Source organism: Pipra filicauda, unplaced genomic scaffold, assembly GCF_003945595.2.
Source record: "Pipra filicauda isolate LSUMZ 115617 unplaced genomic scaffold, ASM394559v2 scaffold7_size6619720_pilon, whole genome shotgun sequence".
Classification (NCBI taxonomy): Eukaryota; Metazoa; Chordata; class Aves; order Passeriformes; family Pipridae; genus Pipra; species Pipra filicauda.
In genome coordinates, this window is record NW_024104976.1 from 5,769,671 (window position 1) to 5,792,159 (window position 22,489).

At 41.1% G+C, this 22,489-nt stretch overlaps 1 protein-coding gene across 1 annotated transcript in view; it reads right to left on the reverse strand.

Annotated features, from left to right (window-relative positions):
• LOC113998785 (thrombospondin type-1 domain-containing protein 4-like) overlaps positions 1–22,082 on the reverse strand; it is a 75,446-nt gene extending 53,364 nt beyond the window's left edge. The window contains exons 1-2 of the mRNA XM_039390066.1: positions 21,902–22,082; positions 1,783–1,890 (exon numbers count right to left, since the gene is read on the reverse strand). Coding sequence (XP_039246000.1) covers positions 1,783–1,811 — 29 coding nt within the window. The 5' untranslated portion in view covers positions 1,812–1,890; positions 21,902–22,082. The remainder of the gene's footprint in view (positions 1–1,782; positions 1,891–21,901) is intronic.
• Positions 22,083–22,489: the final 407 nt, after the last annotated feature.

Below are 22,489 nucleotides of genomic sequence, written 5' to 3' on the forward strand. Positions count from 1 at the left end.
CTCCTGGCCATTCTTTAAGGAATAACCCTCCCTATGTTTGTGGCTCAAGGACAATAAAGCTATTTTTTAAATTTGCTTCTGTATCTGCAGTTGGATCTGCCAGAAACAATGGTATCAACCTACTATTCCAAACACACAGGAAATTTGCCAGGAATACTTAAGCTATCCTGAGGCAAGCCTCTAGCTTAAATTAGTGTATGGCAATTTAAGTTTTTTAATGTTATTTCCCTCAGCAGCTTGCTTTGGCTAACTTCTCCACACTAGGTTTTTTTATTTGTCATGCTTGACTAACCTCAGGCCTCCCAGGCTACAAGAATAGGCTTCTCCAATTTCAGTGGGTTTGATTCAGGTATTCTTACAATGCAAAAACAGCCAAAAAGAACAAGTGTTCCTCAAAACAAGGCAAAACTTTCCAAGTATCCAGGAACAGGTGAGGTACCAATTGCAGCTGATCCATGGCTGTGTAACTCAGGCCTCTGTAAGAACCCTCTGTAAGAACATAAGGCACTTGGGAGCCAAGTACCTGATTTGAAGCAAAGTCAGGCTTTAAACTGTCCATCTATCCAAGTTACAAAGAGCAAACTTGCTCACTTTCTTTTCTTTTTCTGGTAATGCCAATTTCTCTTTAACTGGGGGAGAGGGGGAGGCAAAAAGCACAAAGCAAAACAGTATTAGGTCTACTGTAGGAGTAGCAAGAAAAAGTTTGCTAATTAACACCTCATTTAGGAACACCTCATTGAGAAACACCTCTCAGAGTTCTTCCTTGTCATTGCAGTGAGTATTAGCTCTGCAGGAATGAAGCTGGAGGTACCAAAACAGATCTCTCACCTGGCTGCTGTTCTTTAGTAGTTGTATTTTATGAAGGAACATAATGGCCAACTGTGGATCGTTCAGATACAAGTGAAAGCATTTTAGCCAAGTGATCGGTACTGACTATTGCAGGATGGCTCTTGTCCCATATTCCCAACTTCCTCCCAAGTGTGCAGAGCAGCCTAAGTCTGGGACAGCTTGGGAGGAGCTACACGGGGTGAAATTTCAACAGCAAAGATAACACAGGTCGTGTCAATAATACGTGACAGATCCATTTTGATGTGGAATCTGCCCTGGCATATTAGGAGGGGGCCAAAATTGCAATTCAAAGATTGCTGTCCCAAACTCACAAGGAGCAAGGTTAGAGCTGAGGTGTTACTGACAGTGTCCCCATCCAAATGCAAGAGCAGGGAGCTGTCATTCCTCGGAGGAGGCCACCTTTTGTTTGTGGAGCCTGCCTGCTCTGAATCTGCTTGCCCAACTACAGAACCGGCCAGACCAGCTTAGAAACAGCTGAATGTTTCCTTTGTTAGGAAAGCTGTTTGAAAGGTCTTTCCTATGTTTGCCCACTGGCAAACTGTTTCAGGAATGCATAATACAAATCCCTGAATGAATTGCAGCACAGGTACTAAAATGTATAAAACAGTAATTAAAGCCCAGTGATTGTAGTTGTGCAGCCTCATCAAAAAAACAGGCACTTTCCACTAATATTTGCCATCACACTGGCACTCATAAAGAGATGCTCTAAGCATAAACAATCACTGAGAACTTTCTTCTTTCACTATCACCAAAGAATGCTATGTCTGGTATGCATATACTTGAGTATTTGATCCTGGGACAAGATTTTTATTTATCCTCCTATGACGCAGACAATTTAACACCCGAGCAGCAAAAGATAACCAAACTGATATTTATTGCAGTGTGTTAAGAGAACATTAAATAAGATTTTAAATGCTTTACTGCATCACTTACCTCAAAGAAACTATTAAACTGTCTACCATGATCCTTTAATGCAAGGTATCTTGAAGTGAAAAATACCTCTTCACTGTGGTACAGCACAGTGCTGATCACACACAAATCCTACAGAAAGAAGGAAAAACACATTTAAGACTGCTTATTCAGTATTTTCCAGGATATCTACAAAAATGTATACTGACCTACATTAGTCATCTCTACTTCAATTCTTGGGACTTTACAGCAATTCAAACTGAAAGTTCAGTGTATGTTACATGAACAAACTGTATGCACCCCATTTTTTGCAACAGGACTTCAACGTTGCCAAAGTGCTTTGCAAAAAGACTATGGGACTCAAAAATCTTGATTTGATTCCCAAGGATGCATATCTGGCGTTAAACTTACTTGCCTTTTCATTCCTGGTATGTCACTTGTATGACAATAAAACAAACAGCTTTATTTGAAGTCTTGTGTTAATAGAATTCATAGAACTGAAACTGGGTTACCAATTTTTAATGTACAGTAATATTATTAATACATCTCTATTTGTGAGCAATGCCAGGATGATTCTTCTGTCAATGCTCATACTGTTTGCAGAAAAAAAACCAGAAGAGCAGTGCTGTTCCCTCTAGTACAGATGGCAAACCCATCCACAATGAAATTAAATGCCTTGCCCACAGTCATAGAGGAAATCTGGGGTTAAACAGTATTCTGAATATAAATTCAGCTGATCCTTATTTATAAGTACTATCATTGCATTGTTTGTAAATAATTTTTCAGACATCTGGGAATTTTTTATCTTAGTAAACTTGTAATCATATATTGGACACCTAAAACACACCAGAATTTTCAGGCAGGAAAGAGATCCCTGAAATAAGGAAATACAATATAAATCAGAAGGGCAGGGTGAGAGTGGCAAGGAGAGAGGAAAAGAGGAAATAAAACACTAACAGAACTGAACTTAAATCCATATATTTCAGGATTTCGTCAGCTGTTGTCTGTATCTTGCTATTTACAAGTGGTTACATGTTGAAATGCAGTGGAGTGAACAGAAACAAGAGAACATTGCTGTTCACAGATAAAGAGCTCTCCATTTCTGCCAGACAGCCAGATAAAAATCTACCTAAAACAGGACAATATTGACAAGAACTTAAGAAATGTGCAGTTAAATAACATACAGATCCCACTGCTAGAAAAATGTGGATTGTTTGCAGGTAACTGGACAAGTTAAACGTTCCCTGCCCACTCCTAAAAGCTGAAGAACAACAAATTTGGTTTAGGAAATCACCAAATACTTGCAACAGCTTCAAAAGAACTTTTTTTTTATTTATTTATTTTTAATTCTGGAATTGTTTAGTTTGTTAAATGCAGGGCATTAAAAGTTGAAAACTTAGGAAAGTGTCACGACAAAAGTTCTGTGTGCAACAGGTCTGAGTCAGTCCTGAGGATGAAAGCACTAAGGCTCAGCTAAACCTCATCCTCTCCTTCACAGCTGTCAGCAGATCTAGGAGGCTTTCTCACACTTATTCAACGTTTTCACCACTTAACATTGTAAAATCGTTTTTTATGAGATGGGCAGCACTTCTGAAAACTGATTTTTAGTCTGGATCTTCTGCAACACTTTAGACCATTTGAGATTTTAGCACCTAGGTTCAGTAAAAGCTCCGTTCCTTTAAACCTTAGGCAAGTCCACACCTACAGCACCAACAGAAGGCATTCAGACAGATCCCCTCAGACAGTACTTACTAACCTTATGAACTGAGGAGGAAACAAATGTCTCACTGCTACAACCTGACTCTTAATTACCAGGCATATTGATGCAATAGTCTTTTATATCACTTATTGGAAATGGAGGATCTGCCTGTAACATAGATTGTAACCAACAGGGCTTCAAGTTCTTATCAGTTTGAGTTTTTTCCAGATGTGTTCTCCTTAGTGTTTTTCACTTCACAATGAGCTATTTATCCAATATCCTTGTGTGGAGGGAATCTCAGCAGAACACTGCTACAGGATACAAACACACAGGAAAAGCAACCTGCACTCCCTTAATCCCCTTTGCAAATTGCACTTCATTTGAAAAGCAGAAAAGATGCTATGATAGATCTGGTTTTGCAAACAAGCAGGAGAGGGACCTCCAGTGTCCCTCTGGAGATTGTTCTTAAAAAGAGTACTTAAAGTCCATGGATATGTTTTCAGTTTTTTCAGCTCATCTCTTTCTTCATTGTCAAGGGCAGGCTGCATTACAAACTCAACTTTCAACTATATTTCAGTGCCTTTTTCCAAGCACTTCTTACTGCAACTCATAGATGCGTTTTTTTTGAAGGATCATTTGAAGTACAGGGTGTAAAAACTGCTAAATATTTAAGTGACTTAAGAGCTTGTTTTCAAAATGATCTAAGTGCTTAGGTGCTTTCAGCCTATTGAAAGGAATGTCATTTTGGCAGTGGTGTCTTTGATATGAAAATGTGCAAACGTGACAGTCGTTTTCCCTTCAGAAGATCCAGGGCAAAACGAACGCGTGAAACGGCTCCACAGTTAACACTGGGATTGAATAACATGGATTTGGCAGGGAAATTTCTAGAAGCCTGATGAGGTGTCCTTGTGTTAGTTACTGCAGAAGGTCTTGGAATGTGAAAGTCAAATTACCTTCCCACAAGGGGCTGAAAGCATTACAGAACCATCTAGCAAAAGACTTTCTAGTAACCCTACTAACAGGAGGAGAGATACGGATTTCTCAGCTGGAACAACCCACACTCTTGGACTTCACAGAGTTAGCAAGACCTTCTCCACTGCACTAAAATATTTCACATTTCAGCAGTCTTCCCTATTTCATCTCCAAGTGGGATGAAAAAAACCTGTGAAATTGGGTAGGGGGAAAAAGAACCTCAAAACACAAAACCACACACTCCCCAGAAAACCCAGTCAAAGAAACCAACCAACCCACCACACAGGATGGGAAAGAATTCAAACCTTCCCTCCAAAACAACCACGGTGTGACAATCAAAGGGAGAGGTGTTTCACTGCATATAACAGAACGTGCATCAGGTCACAGAAAATGAGATGAACAAAAGGACTCTGCTTAAAGTCTCCTCCCCCTTCTCACAGTGTTGCCCACTTGCAATCACACACTGCAGCCCTTTGTCAGCAGGGCTCACATAAATGTCTAGGTGACCTTAGAAAATAAAAATACTAATTAGTAATGTGGATTTTAAAAAGAGGCAGAGATGGATAACGGCAGTAACCCCAAAAAATAACCTAGTAGGCTCATAGGCAATCTCAGAAATTTGCTGACATGGACAAAAAGAGATTTCTCAAAGAGGTAAATGATGCAATACACAGAATTAGCTGGAAAGACACCACAAACACTGTTAGGAAAGTTATGAAAAGAGGAAGAAAGTCTTCTGGGAAGCCAATGGTAACATTTCACCCTTTCTCTAATTATCTTCAAGAAACGTCTTCAAACAAAGAGGTTTGAAATTTTGCAGAAAGCCCATGAATTAATTACCCCAAACTCTTAATTATCACGGGACTCCTCACATGCAGGTTTTCATGTGACTGTACCCTTTGTGTATTGTGAGTGGACGGTCTTTCACTTCCACGAATTCCAACGTCATTTTAGCATCAACCTTGTAAGTCCTGTCAACTCACATATATCCATATACATCTGTGTATTAACTACAACAGAAATTTCTTAGCCTGCATGTGTACAGTACCTACTTAAACAATCTGAGACCCTGTATTTTAACTCACAACAAGGATGTGAGATACACCATGTAGAAACATACACTAATTCAACCAAGTTTAAAGTGTTCTGAGCTTTTAGCCTATTTTACCTTGTTAACTTATGTCAAGCCTTCCTTCAATATTTATCATTCTGGTTAGATTATGTATCTTGCCAGCTACTGACAATGGCAACTAAAGTAGCTACAAAACTTGAGCATTGTTCCAAAGGCACGTTTCCACTGATGTGAAAAGCTCTCTTTTTGTAGTATTTAGTGAGGGGAAAAATAATAAATAAAGAATATTTAGAAATATTTTTTAAAAAATATGACACCCTTTAAGACTGCCTTTGAGTTTGTTGCCTAGTATGTTGGTACAGTGTATCTGTTAGTTTAGTTATTCACATCTATTAAATCATGTTCAGTGCAAGTCCTCTGGATTGCATCCAAAATTCATTACATTCACAAGACTTTGATAAAGCATCGCAGTGCACCAGGTTTATCTGGCTACATAACTTGTGCACACATCCAGCAGCTTGAACTGCAGCTGTTGACACCTACCACCAGAGTTCTAATCTCTTCAAATGTTCAGTAACTACAGTAAAACATACACTTGTCTCTGGAAGGTGCATAACAGAGAAATCTAGCACTGTATCTGATGAAAAGTTCTGATGCTTACATGGAGCAAGCCTTTTATTAAACCAGAAATTGCAAGTTACCCCACCTAACCCTGAAGGTGCCTTCTTGTTTCATTTTAAACGCTTTGAAAACTTCCAAGTTCTCCTTCTGGGTGTGTCCAGAACTACTGCAGTCCAAGAAAGCTCAGTGCCTGTCTCCAATCTAAGCTTGACTGAGCTCCAGAAGTTTTTGTTCCTTTGCCTAAAACACACATGGTGCAGTAATTGTCCTCCAGGATATACACAGAGCGATGATCAAGCCTCTCACATTCACAAATGCAACTAATTGGCTCTCCAAGTAGCCTGTGGAACCATCCCCTTTGGCATCCCGGGCGGTGACTCACCTGCTGTGACTCACCGCTCTTGGGGCGGGGGAGACACTCCCTGGGACCTCGGGGCCACCCCTCACCCCCTGCTGATCTGGGCCAAGGTGCCACCACCTCTGCAAAGCTCTGCTCCCACACAGGAGCACCAAAGACCCCAAATGAAACAATAACTGTGAGGTTCGGGGCCATCCTGGCGCAGTCTTGAAGTTCTGGTCCAGTTCCTAGAGCCTAATTCAGCAAAGGGTCAGTGGTGAAACCGTGTTACCTGCTTATCTAGCATCCAATTCTATAACATTTAATCATCCTCTGAAAATCTAGGAGACAAAGTTGGTGAAATGCAACAGTGATCGTACACCAAATTTCCCAAAATATCCATTCACAAAATGCAAATTTTGGTTTTTAAAAGTATTGCTACGCTGGAGGGTGCCACAACTCAAACAGCTCTGTGTCGGTCCTTGTTCAAGAACATATAATTTAATTAAGGATCCAACAAGGGTTGTGACATTAATCTTGTAAGTAAAGGGGAGAAGCAAGAACTGCTTGCTTATAGGTCATGAGCTGCAGTCATACAACATATGACTAGTAGGATTTGTTTCTTTAATTTTTCTTTGTTCACAACGCTGGTTATATATTTGCTGAACGTGCACTAGCAATAAATATATCATAAAAGTGAAAGTATTACAATAACGAGTCTGATATAATGCTAAAGAACTCTTAAATTTAATAATTAGCTTAAATATGGATTTAACACCATAGAAATAGGTTTGATAATTAAATAAAGTATATTGTTGTGGTATGAATAATGACATATAGTTAGCTCATTGACATCCAGCTCAACTGCAAAGAAGGTATGCTGGAGTAGAAGTGTTTAATTGACTGGTAATTCTGATATGATTTACAATGACCAAATTCTGAAAGGGTAATTTAGGTGAAGATCAGTTTTATCAAATTTTAAAAAAAGTTCAGCAAACACAAAATCAAATTGAGTGTCAGAAAAACTGAATTAACTGTTCTTTTTTACTTCTTTGAAATAATAATCCAAAAGAATGATACTTTCTCAAGATTCAGGCAGCACCAAAATTGCCATTTTTACTCTGATTTTGTCCCCTCTTTCACCTTTTGAAAGTATTAGCTAATTCTCACAAAAGCTTAACTGCATTTCAAGTTCCCAGGCAGAGGACAATTATGTAAAAGATAAAATTAATCACAAAAATGAGATCATACAACTCTCCAGACTGACAGAGAGATTTTCGGGATGTAACTGTGTGGAAACTATTGCAAACCTATCTTAAGTTCATTTCAAGATTTCAATGTGATAGGCTGTGCAATCTTGGCCAAATCCCTGGCATTAGTTTTAAAACTGTGCTTAGCAACTACAATCTCTAGGATTTCTTATGATGACACTGTAGATAGACAACCTCATTTCTAACTGAACAGCGTTTTGTCAAGAAATCACAACTCAAAGTGCATTTTTCAGTTCTTGAATCTATGTTCTCTTCTACAGAAAACAATTTAGAAAACATTATTAAGTTCCAAATTAGAGACCTGCAGAGCTTAATTAGGTCATTGACCTTTCCCTGCCTTTACTGTGTTATTTTCTAAGGACAGCCTGAAGTCAGGGTAATGTTTTCCACAATTTTCTACAAAGTTATAAAGCCAGATACTACATTTTATTGAGAAGATCCCTCAACTCTTCAAAAACCTTTGCAGGCAAATAAAATGAAACCAGAGAACACCTTTAATAGACCAACTGGCTGCAGTATGTATTTAGTATTTTATTTTATGGAAGTTTTTACTGCTCAGGGGATGGATACAAAATATGCACTCGTGTACCTGCAGGTGTATAAAAGGAAGCCCATCTCACAACTAAGGTAGCCAAGCCACAGGGTTGTTGGTTTTTTCCCTTCCCTCCTCTCTCAGAAGAGACTCCTATAGGAATCTTGCCAGCAGCTTGTCACCATTCACTGATTTAAGGAATTCCAACTCTTGCCACAGCTGTTCTGCATCCCTAGTGCAGAACAAACTGGGAAGACTGTACATAAGACAAGTGTGTGAGGGCCTGAGGAGCTCTGTTCCCATATGGAAGACCTCGCTCAGTGTTCAGCTGGGATATTCTACATGTGTCATGTAAATGTGGCTGCAAACCCCCTTTGCTCACAGACCCACCAGTACTCAGCCAGTACTGTACACCAGTACAGCCTTTAAGAGCTGCCTGTTCCACACTTAACCAGCCCAGAGAATTGAAAACTTCGAGCAGTTTCAGCATTTGAAAGCCATGAAAAATGCTGCTTATCACAGCTCAACATACTGGAAACCATGACCTCTTCTAACAAGACATATTCCATATATTTCCATATTTTTTTTCCTTGTGAAGAACATTTTTTCTACAGTCTCCCAAACCAAGGATGTAGAAGATACTGGAAATGTAAGAGGGAGGGAGAAATGACATGTTAAAGATCCTTTTCATTAAACAATCTTTCTTAACCTTTCCATAATCCTGATCAACATTAATCTGATTACTGGCATGGAAAAATACAAATAAAAGAATGTTTAACAGCCTAAAAAGTCAGGTGGAAATACCTGACATCTCTATAAGCACAAAATATAGGTGAATCCTTCGCTGTTATGACAAGCAAGAGAAACAAACCTGTGTGAACTCTGCTACTATTAAACAACTACAGTGTTGCCTACAAAATGACCAGTAACAGCACAAATCTGTTTTTAACAAGGTACTGTTTTAAGTACTTTTCTACCAAGTGTAAGTAGCTGGAGTGGTGTTTTGGATTTGGTCCATACACTGCTTTGAGACCCACTGCAATGGGTGGAAACTCAGGTTTTCTGAGTGAGGCATTCTAAAGTGTCTGCTGTGACTGGGAGTTCGAGTGCCCTGGATGGAAATACTTCATTGAGAGAAGGATTATGTATGAAATGTCAGCCTGCAAGTCTATTTATGTAGTAAAAGTCTCAACAATATTGATACAGCAAAGCATATAACTGCATTTCAGAACGACTAGGAATAACAGAAATTTCTGAGAGCCTCTTTTAGCCATACTAATTTCTTTACCTGTAAATATGTCAAAGAAAATGAGCTTTTCTTATGCTCCTTTCGTGACTTGATAAATGGATGCTGTTTGCAGGACACAAAATATCTCTCTGAAATCAAAGAAAAGCTTCTAACTTGCAACCTTTCTTAGTCTGTGTCTTCAAAGCTCAGGCTCCCAACAGCATTTAAGTGGAGTTCACACCAAGAGGCAGATGGTGGTTCTGAGGACCTACTGTCCTTTGCATGAAAACCGAGGAGCCACCAGCCTCACTCAGGGAGTTATAACACACCCTGTTTGGAAAGGTCAGAGAAAACAAATATTTCAGCAAAGCTAATTGAAGGCACATGTACAAGGAAAGTAAAACACAACATATTTCAGCAGTATAATCAGCTATTTCTTAGTAATGCAGATGGAGACACCCCTCTCATTATGTAAAAATCACGTATATTACATAATTATTGTGAAGTTAGGAGATAACCTTCCTTTTGCAAAGAGGAAACATTATTTTTCAGCTGTCTGCTTCAGCAGAATGTCTGTCTGGCAGAACACAAGTCTCTTTTTTTTTTTTTTTTTCCATTTTTTTAAAGCTGTTTACCATGAGAATTAATTTTCACACTGTTCAATAAACATTGTAAATACCTGCCTAAGCATCAATATCCTCCACATAGTAAAAAAAAGGAGCAAAATATAGGAAGCTCTGCTTCAGAGAATGATTTTTTTGGACTGAGTATTAGGCAACATTCAACAGCATCCATAGGTGAAAATCAAGTGATCCTGTTGATAACACACCCTTTGGAAGACATATTTCATTTACTGGTAAATAGATGTGTGTGTCATTAGCCTACTGCATAGCATAGCACCAACACAAATAGAAAAACTCATGTGAAACTGCCCTTTCTCTAAATTAGAGCTGATTCAAACTAACAGGACAATATAAAGAGCCAGCAAGTGCCCTGTGAACCCACAGAAACATTTTCAACAATACAAAAATCCTGGACTTCATAGCTGCGATTTTCTAAGGTAGAAATTAAACAGCAGAATGCTTAAATCTCCACAGTCCTCACAGAAAAATTAAAAAAAAAATTGGTGTCCATGTCAAGCACCTGAACAGATGCAATCTCAAAATATCAGCTTCCACAAAGTTCCTTCTGTTCTGCTTGCCCTGAGGTGCCAGTGTCAGGACACAGCAGGGAGGAGAGTACGTGATGGAGACTTGAAATCTTCACTTGCTTTATTGAGAAACAAAATATTTTCCTTGGAGTAGCACTGGGAATCATCTCCCTGCATAAGTAATACCTCCAAATAACAATGATTTCTGGGAATACTCACACGTTATCCAGAGCAGACCAGTGATAAAGGACACTCCAAAAGTCAAACCAAGCCACTTTTCAAACTTGTTAGCCAACCTCTAATGGAAGCCTTCTCAGTCCTTGGAAGAGATCACTGTTGATCTTCCAGTTACCAGAGAGAACAAGACTTGCAAAGACTGACTAAATAGTTCTCCTCTGGGTAGCTATTCCTATCCACTGTTGCCAGAGATGCTTCATTTTCTAAACTCAAACCCTACTAACTGGAACATGTGTCTATAAATACCACACAGGCATCTATTGAAATTAGCATTAAGATCCTTGGGATTCAATTTCAAACGTCAGCTCCAGTGACTCCAAGGGCTTCTGTAGCATTATTCTTTGTGTATTGAACTATAAAAGGGATAAAAATCATTTCTGGGGAACTTCAGAGATTTCTCTGCCTGTTTTGTAGCTCTCTGCTTTGGGTTAGGCATTCTAGAGGAAGGTTGGCATTCCCTCAAGACCTGAATGGGACCTTGACACAGAAGAATGATTGGGGGAGGGGGAAACAAAGCAACCCTATTTGTTAGTACAGGTAAAAGCAAGGCAATTCAGTGTCAATTTATTACTCCATCTACTTTCAAACAAAACACATTTCATAAATGGACATGCCAGGCCACAAACAAACAAGTGTCTGCTTCTCCTTGAGTTCTGACAGCAAAGGAAGAAGGTCTTGGTAGTCCAAATCCCACAGTGATTCAGTGCAGTGCTGCTCTGCAGACACTGGCTCCTGTACCTTCTCTAAGGGAGATTATTGTGGGCACACATCCCAAAATAACTCATCAAATCCTTCTCTACACAAGCTTTCAAGGACAAGTGTTTTAACATACATTTCAATACTGCCATAGTTGGAAGGGAAAACACCACAACTGTCTACTGATGCACAGTTTGCCCTGACAAATGTCCAAAAAAAAGTGACCAGGGCTTTCGTAATATGATGAAAGTCCTCTTCCCTTCAGCCCTCTCCTGCAGGCAGCAAACTGCTTTATTTTGGCAAAAAGAAGAGATTTCTTTTTTCCATCATGCAATTCTCACGTGGATTGGGCTTTACTTAAACTGCTCAGGTATTGGTGCAACCCAGCTGTCGTGAAGGAGCTGGGCAATGACCTGAAGGTGCTGCACTGCCCCGGGCAGGGAGGGGCAGAGCTGTGCCATCTTCTTAAGGGTTCACAGATTTCATCAACAGCAAGTCCGGAATCTTTGGGAGAATTTGGACACTAAAGACTTGCTAAATAGTTGCAGTACATGAGAGCAATATAAGGCTTCAACTGGCTAGTGGCCAGATGCAAGGATGTGGAACTTCTCAGGTACCCCTGTGGGAATATATTTTAGGGACCACCAAAAAATAAGTGACATTTTGTCCGAAACAAATAGTGCTGAGCTACTATAGCATTCAGAAAAATGCTGAATGTGCCTTTGCTGAGTAAAACATAACAAATTAACTGCTCACATCCACTCTGAGGGAAAATTCATATACCTAATAGCAGACTTGGGTGCTTTATTTTTAAGAAGCAGATCAGAAAACAACTGCTAGGTCACAGACAGAAAACCAGTTCATCATGTAGCTTAAGCATCTCACATTGTGGAGTTCAGAGTCTGGGCTCCTGAAACATCTTGAAATGGACTAGTTATGAAAGACTGTTCAAATTACTCTGTTATTAAATAATACTACAAGAATGATGAGACTCTAATTTATTTCTCATTAAAATCCTCTCTGATGTGAGGCTCTCCACATACTGGTACGGAAATGCAACAATGGAATTTGAAGATTTATTGTTTTCTTTTATGTTCCTACATAATGATGAATAATAGGTCTAATGAGAGGTCTTTCAAGAGCACTGTGAAATTAAGTATTTTTTTCATTAATTTTGAAACAGAATACCAGAGGACTTAAAACCAACATGAAAAAATCAACTATCAGTGGATCTCTGGAAGAATGGCAGTTAAGTTGCCTTGAACATCTTTTGCAAATATTAAGTTCTGCATGCAAATAAATACAGGATAACTCAGAGAACATCCCAAAGAACTGTTTCATGGAGTTCTATTTAGCTTTCACCCACAATAAAATTTAGATGAGGGCATCAGCACAACAACACAGACATTCAATATGTTTATCCACTGGGTTTGATATATATAGATTCTTACAAATCTTCCAAAACTGAACTGGCAACCAAGATAGCAGCATCAGATGCCAACTGTGCTGCTAAACCTTTACCACTTAAAGGGGTACATTTGCAGAGGTGCATCTCTTCTCTGGGGGAAGAAAATGTTAATGGGGATAAAAGGGAAAATGCTGGTACTCAGCTTTATTAGTAAGGATGACAAACAACACCATCACTGTGTCTTTTCAAGAAAGAGAAATTAGGATTCAGCATGACTAGTGACAGCAGAAGAAATGTCAAATCCCTATGTTCAGAAACAATTTACATTCTCAATTCTACCCTGAGACTGATACCACTGAATGTAATTTTCCTGAAGTCCTTATTTGGTTCAGGTTTCAGAAATCCCCTAATGTTTGTATGAATCATAACTCCATGTGGTGAATTCTTCAGCCTCCTGCATTTTAAAACCAAACTGCAAGATCCTTTAAGGGTGGGGCGTGGGAGCTGTTTATTCTTATCCTGTCAGCTTGAAAGGGATTTTAGACATCCTACCAATCTTGCTGCTATGCCTCATGTGCTCTGGTGGTCTAGATGACAGTCAGTATTTCAGTCCATTTAATGTAAACTGCATAAACTGTTACACTCCTACAGGAGATATCAGTCCTTGACACAAAAACATCAAGATAATCATACATTCAAGGAATCTCAGGCCATCAATCACCGAGCAGCAAAGCTGAAACATTTCATCTGCTGCAGATTAAAATCTCCCTATTAGGAAATGCACAGTTTGGCAGATGCCATCCAGTGGCCTGTGAAGAACAAGTCTATGGTTGACAGATAAAAGATATGAACCTTGCAGAACCACCACCAGCCCTTGTCATCCTTGATAACAGAATTATGCAAAAAAACTAAACTGAGGAGTCAGGAAGACTCCTTTTCAACTTCCAGTCATCCTTGCCAGATCAGCTTCTAGTCTTGAGTTTTTCTCAGCCTGAAAGTAAATTCACTACTACTTTCAAGAGAGGTTTGCTTGACAGTAGGAATAAGACATGACTGTACAATCTGAATTTGAAAGAACTGAATCGACTTTGCTACTTGAAAAGTCATTCACTGGAACTGATGCACACAAGTACCCACTCCCACATCTGCAAAAACCAGATTGGTTGAAGAGAAAAACCACTAAGAAGTGTCATACTTCTCTATAATTCCTGCATGGGCTTACAAAGAAAGGTAGGTTAATGGAAATCCCTTTTAACAAAACAGTGGAAACCAGCAGTGCAGTCAGTCACAGCACAGTAAAGAGGTGACTGTATCCTGCCTCTCCATTTAGCCATACACTACTTTATTCAGAATAAGGTTGCCACAATATTCTTGCAACACAGCAAAATTATTAAATTTAGTTTTGTGGGACCCCTGCACCTCCCAGCTCAACCTGGATTAGGAGGATCCCAAGAGCAGGAAAGTGTGACTACCATGTCACAGGTCTACCTGCTGACAGCACATACAGCTGTAGCTAAAATCTCTGATGATGACAGATTAAACTATTGTTTTCTGCCTATGTATAACAAATGTTTCAATACATAAGCATCTTCGCTCACTATCTCTGTTGATCAGATGTAGCTTAGACACTGTAATTAGTAGTGGCAGTTTCAGAGTTGGCAGCCCTGCAAGTCACAAGGAAGTCCACTCTCACCTTTCACTTTTCTGACCACAATAAAAGCCAAATCTAATTCGGTTTATCAAAGTCATCTACAGTCCAGAAATCTCTGCCACCATCATGGCTGGGACTCAAGCAAAGTGAATTGCATCGGGTAACAAGAAATCAAAGGTCACCTCTTGGCAGCAGAGCCTGAACTTATTTGTGCCTGAGGGCAGGTTATTACAGCAGTGACCTTCACCTGACATCACTTAATGCTCCAGGCAAAATATCCCTGCTAATATTCAGTCTACAGACTGAAAAATGGGGACTTAGGATGTGAACGAGAGACTTCTTGAATTTGCAAGACAACAAGAACGGCCTTTTACAAAATGCTGGCAAAGAGCAGCTGCTCCAACACTGGACTTCAGCTGCTGCTTTAAACAGTCCCAATGCCAAAGGTGATCAAGTGATCTTTTAAGAGAAAAAGTGACCCAGTTTTGTATGTTGGTTTTGGTTTTGTTAAATATGAGTCTGCTGCTGTTGTGCTTAAAGTCTTATATAGGGACTTGTAATCTTCTACTTGAGTACTCACTGTAGGAGATAGGTGAAGACTTGCTGAAAGGAATGCAACTTGAATGTAATCCCTCTTTGGGCACTGCTTCACACTGTGCTTCCTGGTTAAACATAATATCTCTATGGCCTGAGTAAACAGGAATTTTGAAAAGCCCTTCTAACATAACTTTAAGAAAACGGCAAAACAAAAAGCAGAAACAAACCCCACCTTCCTTAACCCTCAAGTTCCAGCAAGATACATTTGGACACAGTCTCTCCCCCTCTTCCATTTCAAAGCAGTAGAAACAATCCCAGTTAAATCACAAGCAGTGTGGTTCAAAAGAAGTCAGAATATGACAGTTTCTGTTCAATTTTAACAGTATGAAAGCAGCAAAGACATTTTAGCCCTTTCTTGCCCTCACGATTCAAAACTGCATAGGGATTTTTGTCTTGTTCAAAACAACTGTTCATTATTATTATTTAAATTTTAAACATACTCAGAAACTAAGACCCTGCATTCAGTCCTGGTGTGATGAATATGGCCAGCAACAAACACAGGCAGAAGCCACAGCTTTAAGAAAACCGATGAATCACAGCAGCATTGTCAGTGCCTAAGTAATAAATCTGAACCTGATCCTGCAAAACTGTAAACATTCCTATGGGAAGCAACAAAAGTACTCCAATCACCTCAATGTGAGCAAATCCCTGAACTGGGGGGGGCGAGGAAAGAAAGAAAGAAATTAAAAAAGAGACGGTCTTTTTGGTGTGCAATATGTATTAACAGACACAAGCAATGTCTGAAGAAGTAAAGGAATATAAGAAATTACATTTTTAATGGCTTCTTATCACTACAAAAAGATCAAAACTGACATCCTGCCTTAACCCCTGTGTTTCAACACATGAACAGTATTTCCTGGACCATCCAAGCTGAACAATACTAACAGTTAATGGTTAACCCACAATTTTAAATCCTTATTCTTCTGCTGGTTTAGTTAAGTGCTTAAATTCCACATACAGACCCTGAAAATCTGCAAGGAAGTTTCCCCACTATTCCACACTCACTTCCCCAGTGAATGCAGCTCCACAGAACTACAAGAAAATGAGACAGAGCTTTCATTTCTGCCAGATTAAGTAATTGCATCCATTCCATGTAATTTATCACCCTTTTGGGCAGTTTCTGTCATGGGATGTCATTTTATTGCAATTATGCAGGGTGGGATTGGACAGGCTCTTGTTTCTCTCTGCCAATCTGATAAGCAAAAATATTTCTTCTTTTTACTTTCGTAGAAACTACATGTTTTAGATAAAAATAACCAAACAAAAATGCAAGTATAATATACAACTAACTAATAGTCTGATGTTACTGAGTCAGGACCACAACAGTCATCCTTACTGTGGAAAAAAAATCCAGGACACCTGAAAACCTTCCAAGTCAACATTTACTCTCAGATTAGTGTCAATAGTTTTGCTGAATTTGCCATTTAGAGATAAGTTTGTCCTTCCATGCACTTCTCTCCAGCTAATCCAAACAGAGTGTCAGGGGAATCCGCTCGATTCAGGATTGCAGATTTTAGTCATACGATATTCAAGTATCCAAGTGACGTTTCCCTCCTGGGGGAGCAGTATCCATGCTCACAGATATCCAAGTGCTGATCCAGCAAGGCCAAGCACAACAGATGTTTTTCACCAAAAAGCAAGTTTCATGGAGAAGGGTTTTAAAAAAGGGCTTCTTTATCCATCCTTTTCCCAAAACGAGGGCAAAGAAAACACATTCCCACTTGGATATCATGACTCACGTAGAAGGCAACACGCAGGAAACCACACTGCTCCTATGAGCACCACAGACAGTATCCTCAGCCTCACAGCAAACTTTGGGCAGCCTTCTCCTGTTCTCTTATCTCACCAGGCCATGCAGCCACAAAGGACAGACCCTGCCCCACCTCTTGGCCAGGCAAGGTCCAAGGTGTCACATCAGCCCTGCTCCTGCATCCAGAGGCTCAGGACCTGCTCACCACCAGGTTCCTCGGCTAAACTTCATTCCAGTACAGGAAGAGATCAATCCAACCCAGACAAAGATAAAAAAAGTTCAGAAGCTGGAACTTCTCTTGTCACAAGTTACCCCTTGAAGAACAAAAAGGGAACTGTTTTATTTATTGTAGTATTTTAATGGCTTGAGTTTAGGAAAAAAAGCACAAGTAAGAAAAGTGAAATCAACAGAAATACAGTTTAAAAAAGGGCAGTTTTCTGAACAACTGTATTTCTCTCTACACTCAATCACATATGGTTCTATATAACTTGTGAGTTTATAGCAGTCCTCAAGGAAGGAGAATAAAAGATCAAGCTTGTTAGGAACAAGCAGCTCCTCTGCAAAGGGCTGAATTTTATCTACCAAGTCCTGTAATTTAAACATCCTTTTTTTGGTACCCAGAGAGTTTTCCAAAGGCTCCAGTTCCAGGAACCAACTATATAACTCCTGTTAAAAGAACAAGTTCCTAACTCTTGTACTATCAAAGCAAACACTGTAAATCCATGGCTGAAACCAGTGGTCATGCTTGGCAATGACGAGAGCACATCACATGGGAGTGCCCTCATCCCAAAGACACTGAAGTTACTGATAACCTTTTCCTTGCCTCTACTGGCTCTTAGATCAGAGCTTTAAATAAAACAGATAGTGGCTCGTGCACTTACTGAGAAAAGAATCTACAGAAACGATGGAAAAAAAGTAATTTTTTTTAAAATAAATTTTTCCATATAAGGAGCATGGAATCTTCCTGTGAAGGGAAATTCCAAAACCAGGACCAAAATAAATACTGAAGTGGGATGCCAAGTAGCAGCAGCATAGGACTGATGTGAAATAGCCAACAAGCAAGACCTTAAGCTGTGATTTGAAGAAATACAATAATAAACCTATGAGACACATACTACATAATCTGGGTTTGTTAATGTACAATCAATATTTTTACACCAATGACTTTTTTTTGGTTTTTTAGCATAAAGCACCTTGCATGCAACTGTCTTCAGGAAATTTAAGTTGACCAACATCCTGTAATTATCATACCTTGTTCAGAGATAAAGGAACAAGTTCAGAGATAAAACAAGGCACCAAGAGCCTTGATCAGCAGCACAGAGCAGGCCAATGGGAATGCTGAAAACAGAAGCCCACATTCCAGCAACTCCCACAAATATCCCCCAACCAGCCCATGAGGCCACTCTTGCTCTCACAAGGACCGCAATGAGATCGTATCAACACTGGCATATTTCGAGTGCAAGAACAGTTCCTGTGGAGAAGCCCCACTTTTAACTCGGTACCACCATCTCAAAAATATGTAACAGATGTCTGTGGATGGCGTTGACAAGAGCTGACTGTTTAACAGCAACCAAAATCGTGAACACTGACCCATCTCTGGGAATGCCATAACCCTGCGGGGAGAAGCCGAACAAAGCTGATGTGTGACATGACACTCACAAGTCCCCAGGAGAAAAATGGGTGGGACAGAACATTCCAGGAGGAGATAACTGAGTTGTTTTAAATTACAGAGTTTGAATCTGTTATTGTCAACTGACACAAAGAACAAAAATTAACAAAAAAAGTAATCAGGCAACAGTGAAGCACATGGTTTCAGCTCTGCTCCCTTTATACAGAGTAAGATATGAGGCAAAGTCAGTGCCCATCAGATCACACTGTTGATCAATCTCATTTATATCTGCTTAGCATCCCTCTAATTAATCTTCTAAATGAAGTACTAAACCATGCATTCTCCCTAAAAATCTAATACACATCATCTAGTGTAATGTACTACCCTGAATAAAAAAGAAGCTATTCAAATGCAAAACACTCTTACTTCACCTACTGTACATTAGCAATGCAACCACATCCATTGATCACACATTGAAGCCACAAATATTCATAACTGAGCTACCTTTACAGTTACCCAAGTCTCCCTCCAAATTGCATTTATACCAGGAAAAGCTGCTTTCTGAAAACAAAAGAACTAATAACTCAACTGTATATGTGCCTACTCAAGGGAACAAGACTTGTCATAGAATTCTCCAGACAGCACTACAACCACTGGAAGCATTTCACAATTAAAAGCTACTTTGCCTATCAACAGCAGTAGAAGTGCTACTATCAATGTCCAAACTCTTTTAGAAGTTGGTCTGACACAGTAAGTTTTCTGCTTTTATTTTTTTCCTACTTGCAAAATACAACAGCCTCCTAAACCTGAAGCCTGCTATGATAACACAACACTCCAGGGGACACAGCTAAAATTGCTTATCCATGGTTGACTTTGGAGTTCCCTGGTTTTTTAAGTGCTTAACCATCAAACCTCCCTTTTCTCAAACAGAACAACTCAAAGCCCACAGTGGTGTCTATGCTGACTGCACTTCACTATGGATAATAAACCTGAGTCTCAAAGTAAAAAAAAAATAAATCCAAAGTATCACTACTAAATGTGTGACTGGCACTTCAGCTCCATTCTCAGCACAACTGCCACTGTGAACAGGCTGAATATCACACAGCTGATGTCACAGCACAGAGAACTGAGACTACAATGTAGAAAACCAGCTTCTATGTTGTCACTGTCTGCACAGAATCACACACTGAGGCCAATCTGAGTCTTTGAGATGATTCTGTTCATTTTTGTTTTGTTTTCAGCCTTTGTTTAATGCATGTTTGCCTAGCACAGTTACTCAGTTTGTTCTACAGCAAAAGCAAAGGTTTTGCACTGAGATCATAAAACTCATCAGTGACTAAAAGCAACATAGTTCACCTTCTGTAATTAAATCTGCTGGAGTTCTGAATGAACCTGCTGCATGAAGTGCGAAAAGACAAAAATCCTGCACCACGTGACACCTCCAAGTGTTTCTAAGAGTTAGCTGGGAATCAAAAGTTGCTCCTTCAATTACAATGGAGTTGTTTCAGATTAAATTTATCATCAGCAAGACCTGGGATTAGCCCTGCCCCTAAATAAAACCTGACAAGTTACATTCAGGGCACAGCTATGACAATACCTATACTCACTTTGAAGGGCTCTCTGGTACAACCCACCCCAGCTGACTTCTCATTTCTAACTGGGCTAAAAATTCTCATTTTACAGCACTTTTCTCCTTGAAAGGCAGTCTCTCCTCCTAGTCTACTACTACATACCCTGGAAGTGGAATTCCCTGGTGATGGCAAAGAAAGCATCAAGAATTACAGGTATCTCATGAATTTCAGCAGTATCAAGTTTCATTTTGAACCCCTGATGATACTGAATGGGTGGAAATCACATCAACCAGTAGGTAACTACTAACTTCACACCAGAAAGAAGTTTGAGTTGGCAAACTACAGCTTGGTAGTTTAACTTGGTATGAGTGAACTGGCAGTTCTACAAACAGGACTAAACTCAGGCAGATTTGGGCTATTTTCAGTTCTTGCTCTTGCCACAGAAGACAGGAAGAACACGCACAGCAGAATGACAGAATATTAAGAGCCCCTTAGGCATTATACCATTGTATTGAGCTACTAACAACTTAGACAGTGACTTAGTGGTTTCTGATTAAAAAATTAAGCCACACTGATTCAATAACAGGTGACCACACAGTGAGTTACAAATATTTCTATTACTTTTGTTGGCTATTCATGTCACTGATGCACCAACTTATCTGTCATTTCTACCAGCAGACATCATCATGCCCTTATGTAACACATATTGTACTGAAATCTTGAATACAGCTCAGTTTTGCTGACCCCCTGATTAAAAAAAATATAAAATAATAAAAAATACAGAGAAAGGAGATGACACAGGCAAGAGATATGGAAGAAATTCTATACAAGAGAAGCGTCTAAAAAGCTAAGAATTCTTTACCTTGAAGTAAAGGAGGTAGGGACATAATGAAAGAACACAGTTCTGAAATAGTACAAAGATAGTGAGCAGAGAACAAGCATAACACACTTTATAAGAACCAAACAGTATCAGGCAGTAAAAAGAAGCAAAAGGAAATAGTTTTTCTACATATTAACCAGTGGAACTCACTGCTGACAGACTTTCTAAACTGTTCATATTTCTAGAATCTGGAAAAAAATCATTTGGATGAATTAATGGCAAGTGTGTCAAGGGCTATAAAACACGCAGGTGTGGACACACTGACAGTAGCAAAAACGTAAACTGTAGCTGGAGAAGAAAAGGTATTTCAAGATTACTCTCTGCTATAGCATATATACTCCTGACAACCGAGCACAAACAGCTTGAGTGTTGCTGGAATCCAAGCGCAGGAGAGATGGCAAAAAAACCAGAAGCAGGAAAGCGTGAAGAGAGATCCCGAACGCCAGCCGCGGTTCATGCTCTGCACGCTGTGCTCAGACAGACCAAAAGACCTGGCCCAAAGCAAGAACAATTGCGACACGCACTCTTCGCGAGGAGAGTTATTCCCTTCTTCCCCTCTCTCGCACAAACTGCTGGATTCGGCTCAGACTACGTGCAGCCACGGCTTCTGGTGGGACACCGAGGCGAAGCGCAGCAGCTCCTCGCGGAGCCCCTGGATGCAGCTCCTGGAAGCCGAGCGTGCGAGGGGAGCAGCTTTGAAATGGCTACTTACAGAGCCCAGACACGCGGCGCAGGAGCCCCGCGGGTCAGCCCGGACCGCGCTCCCGCAGCCGGGGCAGCGCCGGAGCCCCGCGGGCCGCGACCCCTCAGCGCGGCCCCGCCGCCCCCGCCCCGCTGCCCCCGCCCGGCGCCCACCGCCCACCTGGCGCGGGGCTCCCCGCCCGGCCTCTCCTCACCGCTCCGTGCCCGGCGTCCCGGCCGGGCGCCCCGCGACGAGGCGCTCTCGGTGGGAGGGAGGGAGGGGGGCGAGAGGGCTGAGACCCCGCGCGGCCTCCGGCGCATGGGAGGCGGCGCGCCCTGGGCCGGGAATGCCGGAGCCCCGCCGGACCCGAGCAGGTTCCCGGCGGCTCCGGGGCTCAGGCTCAGCCTCTCCCGCTCCCCTCGCGCCCGCCCGCGCACGGCGCCGCTCGCGCCCGCGGCCGCCACCTGCCGGCACGAGCCCGGCACGTCCCGAGCCCTCCCCCGGCGCTCCAGAGGGTGGGTGTCCAGCGGGGATGGGTGTCCAGCGGGGATGGGTGTCCAGCGGGGATGGGTGTCCAGCGGGGATGGATGCCCAGCGGGGACCGGGGGGGGGGGAAGCACGGCACCTTCCAGCGGCGCCGGTGCGCGGACGTGCGGGGGAGAAGGCGGCGTGTGGCGGGGGCGGTGCGGGGGCTGCCCCGCGGATCACCCGCGTCCGTCCTCACCCCCGTCCGTCCGCCCCCGCGTCCACCCCCCCTCCGCCCCCCCC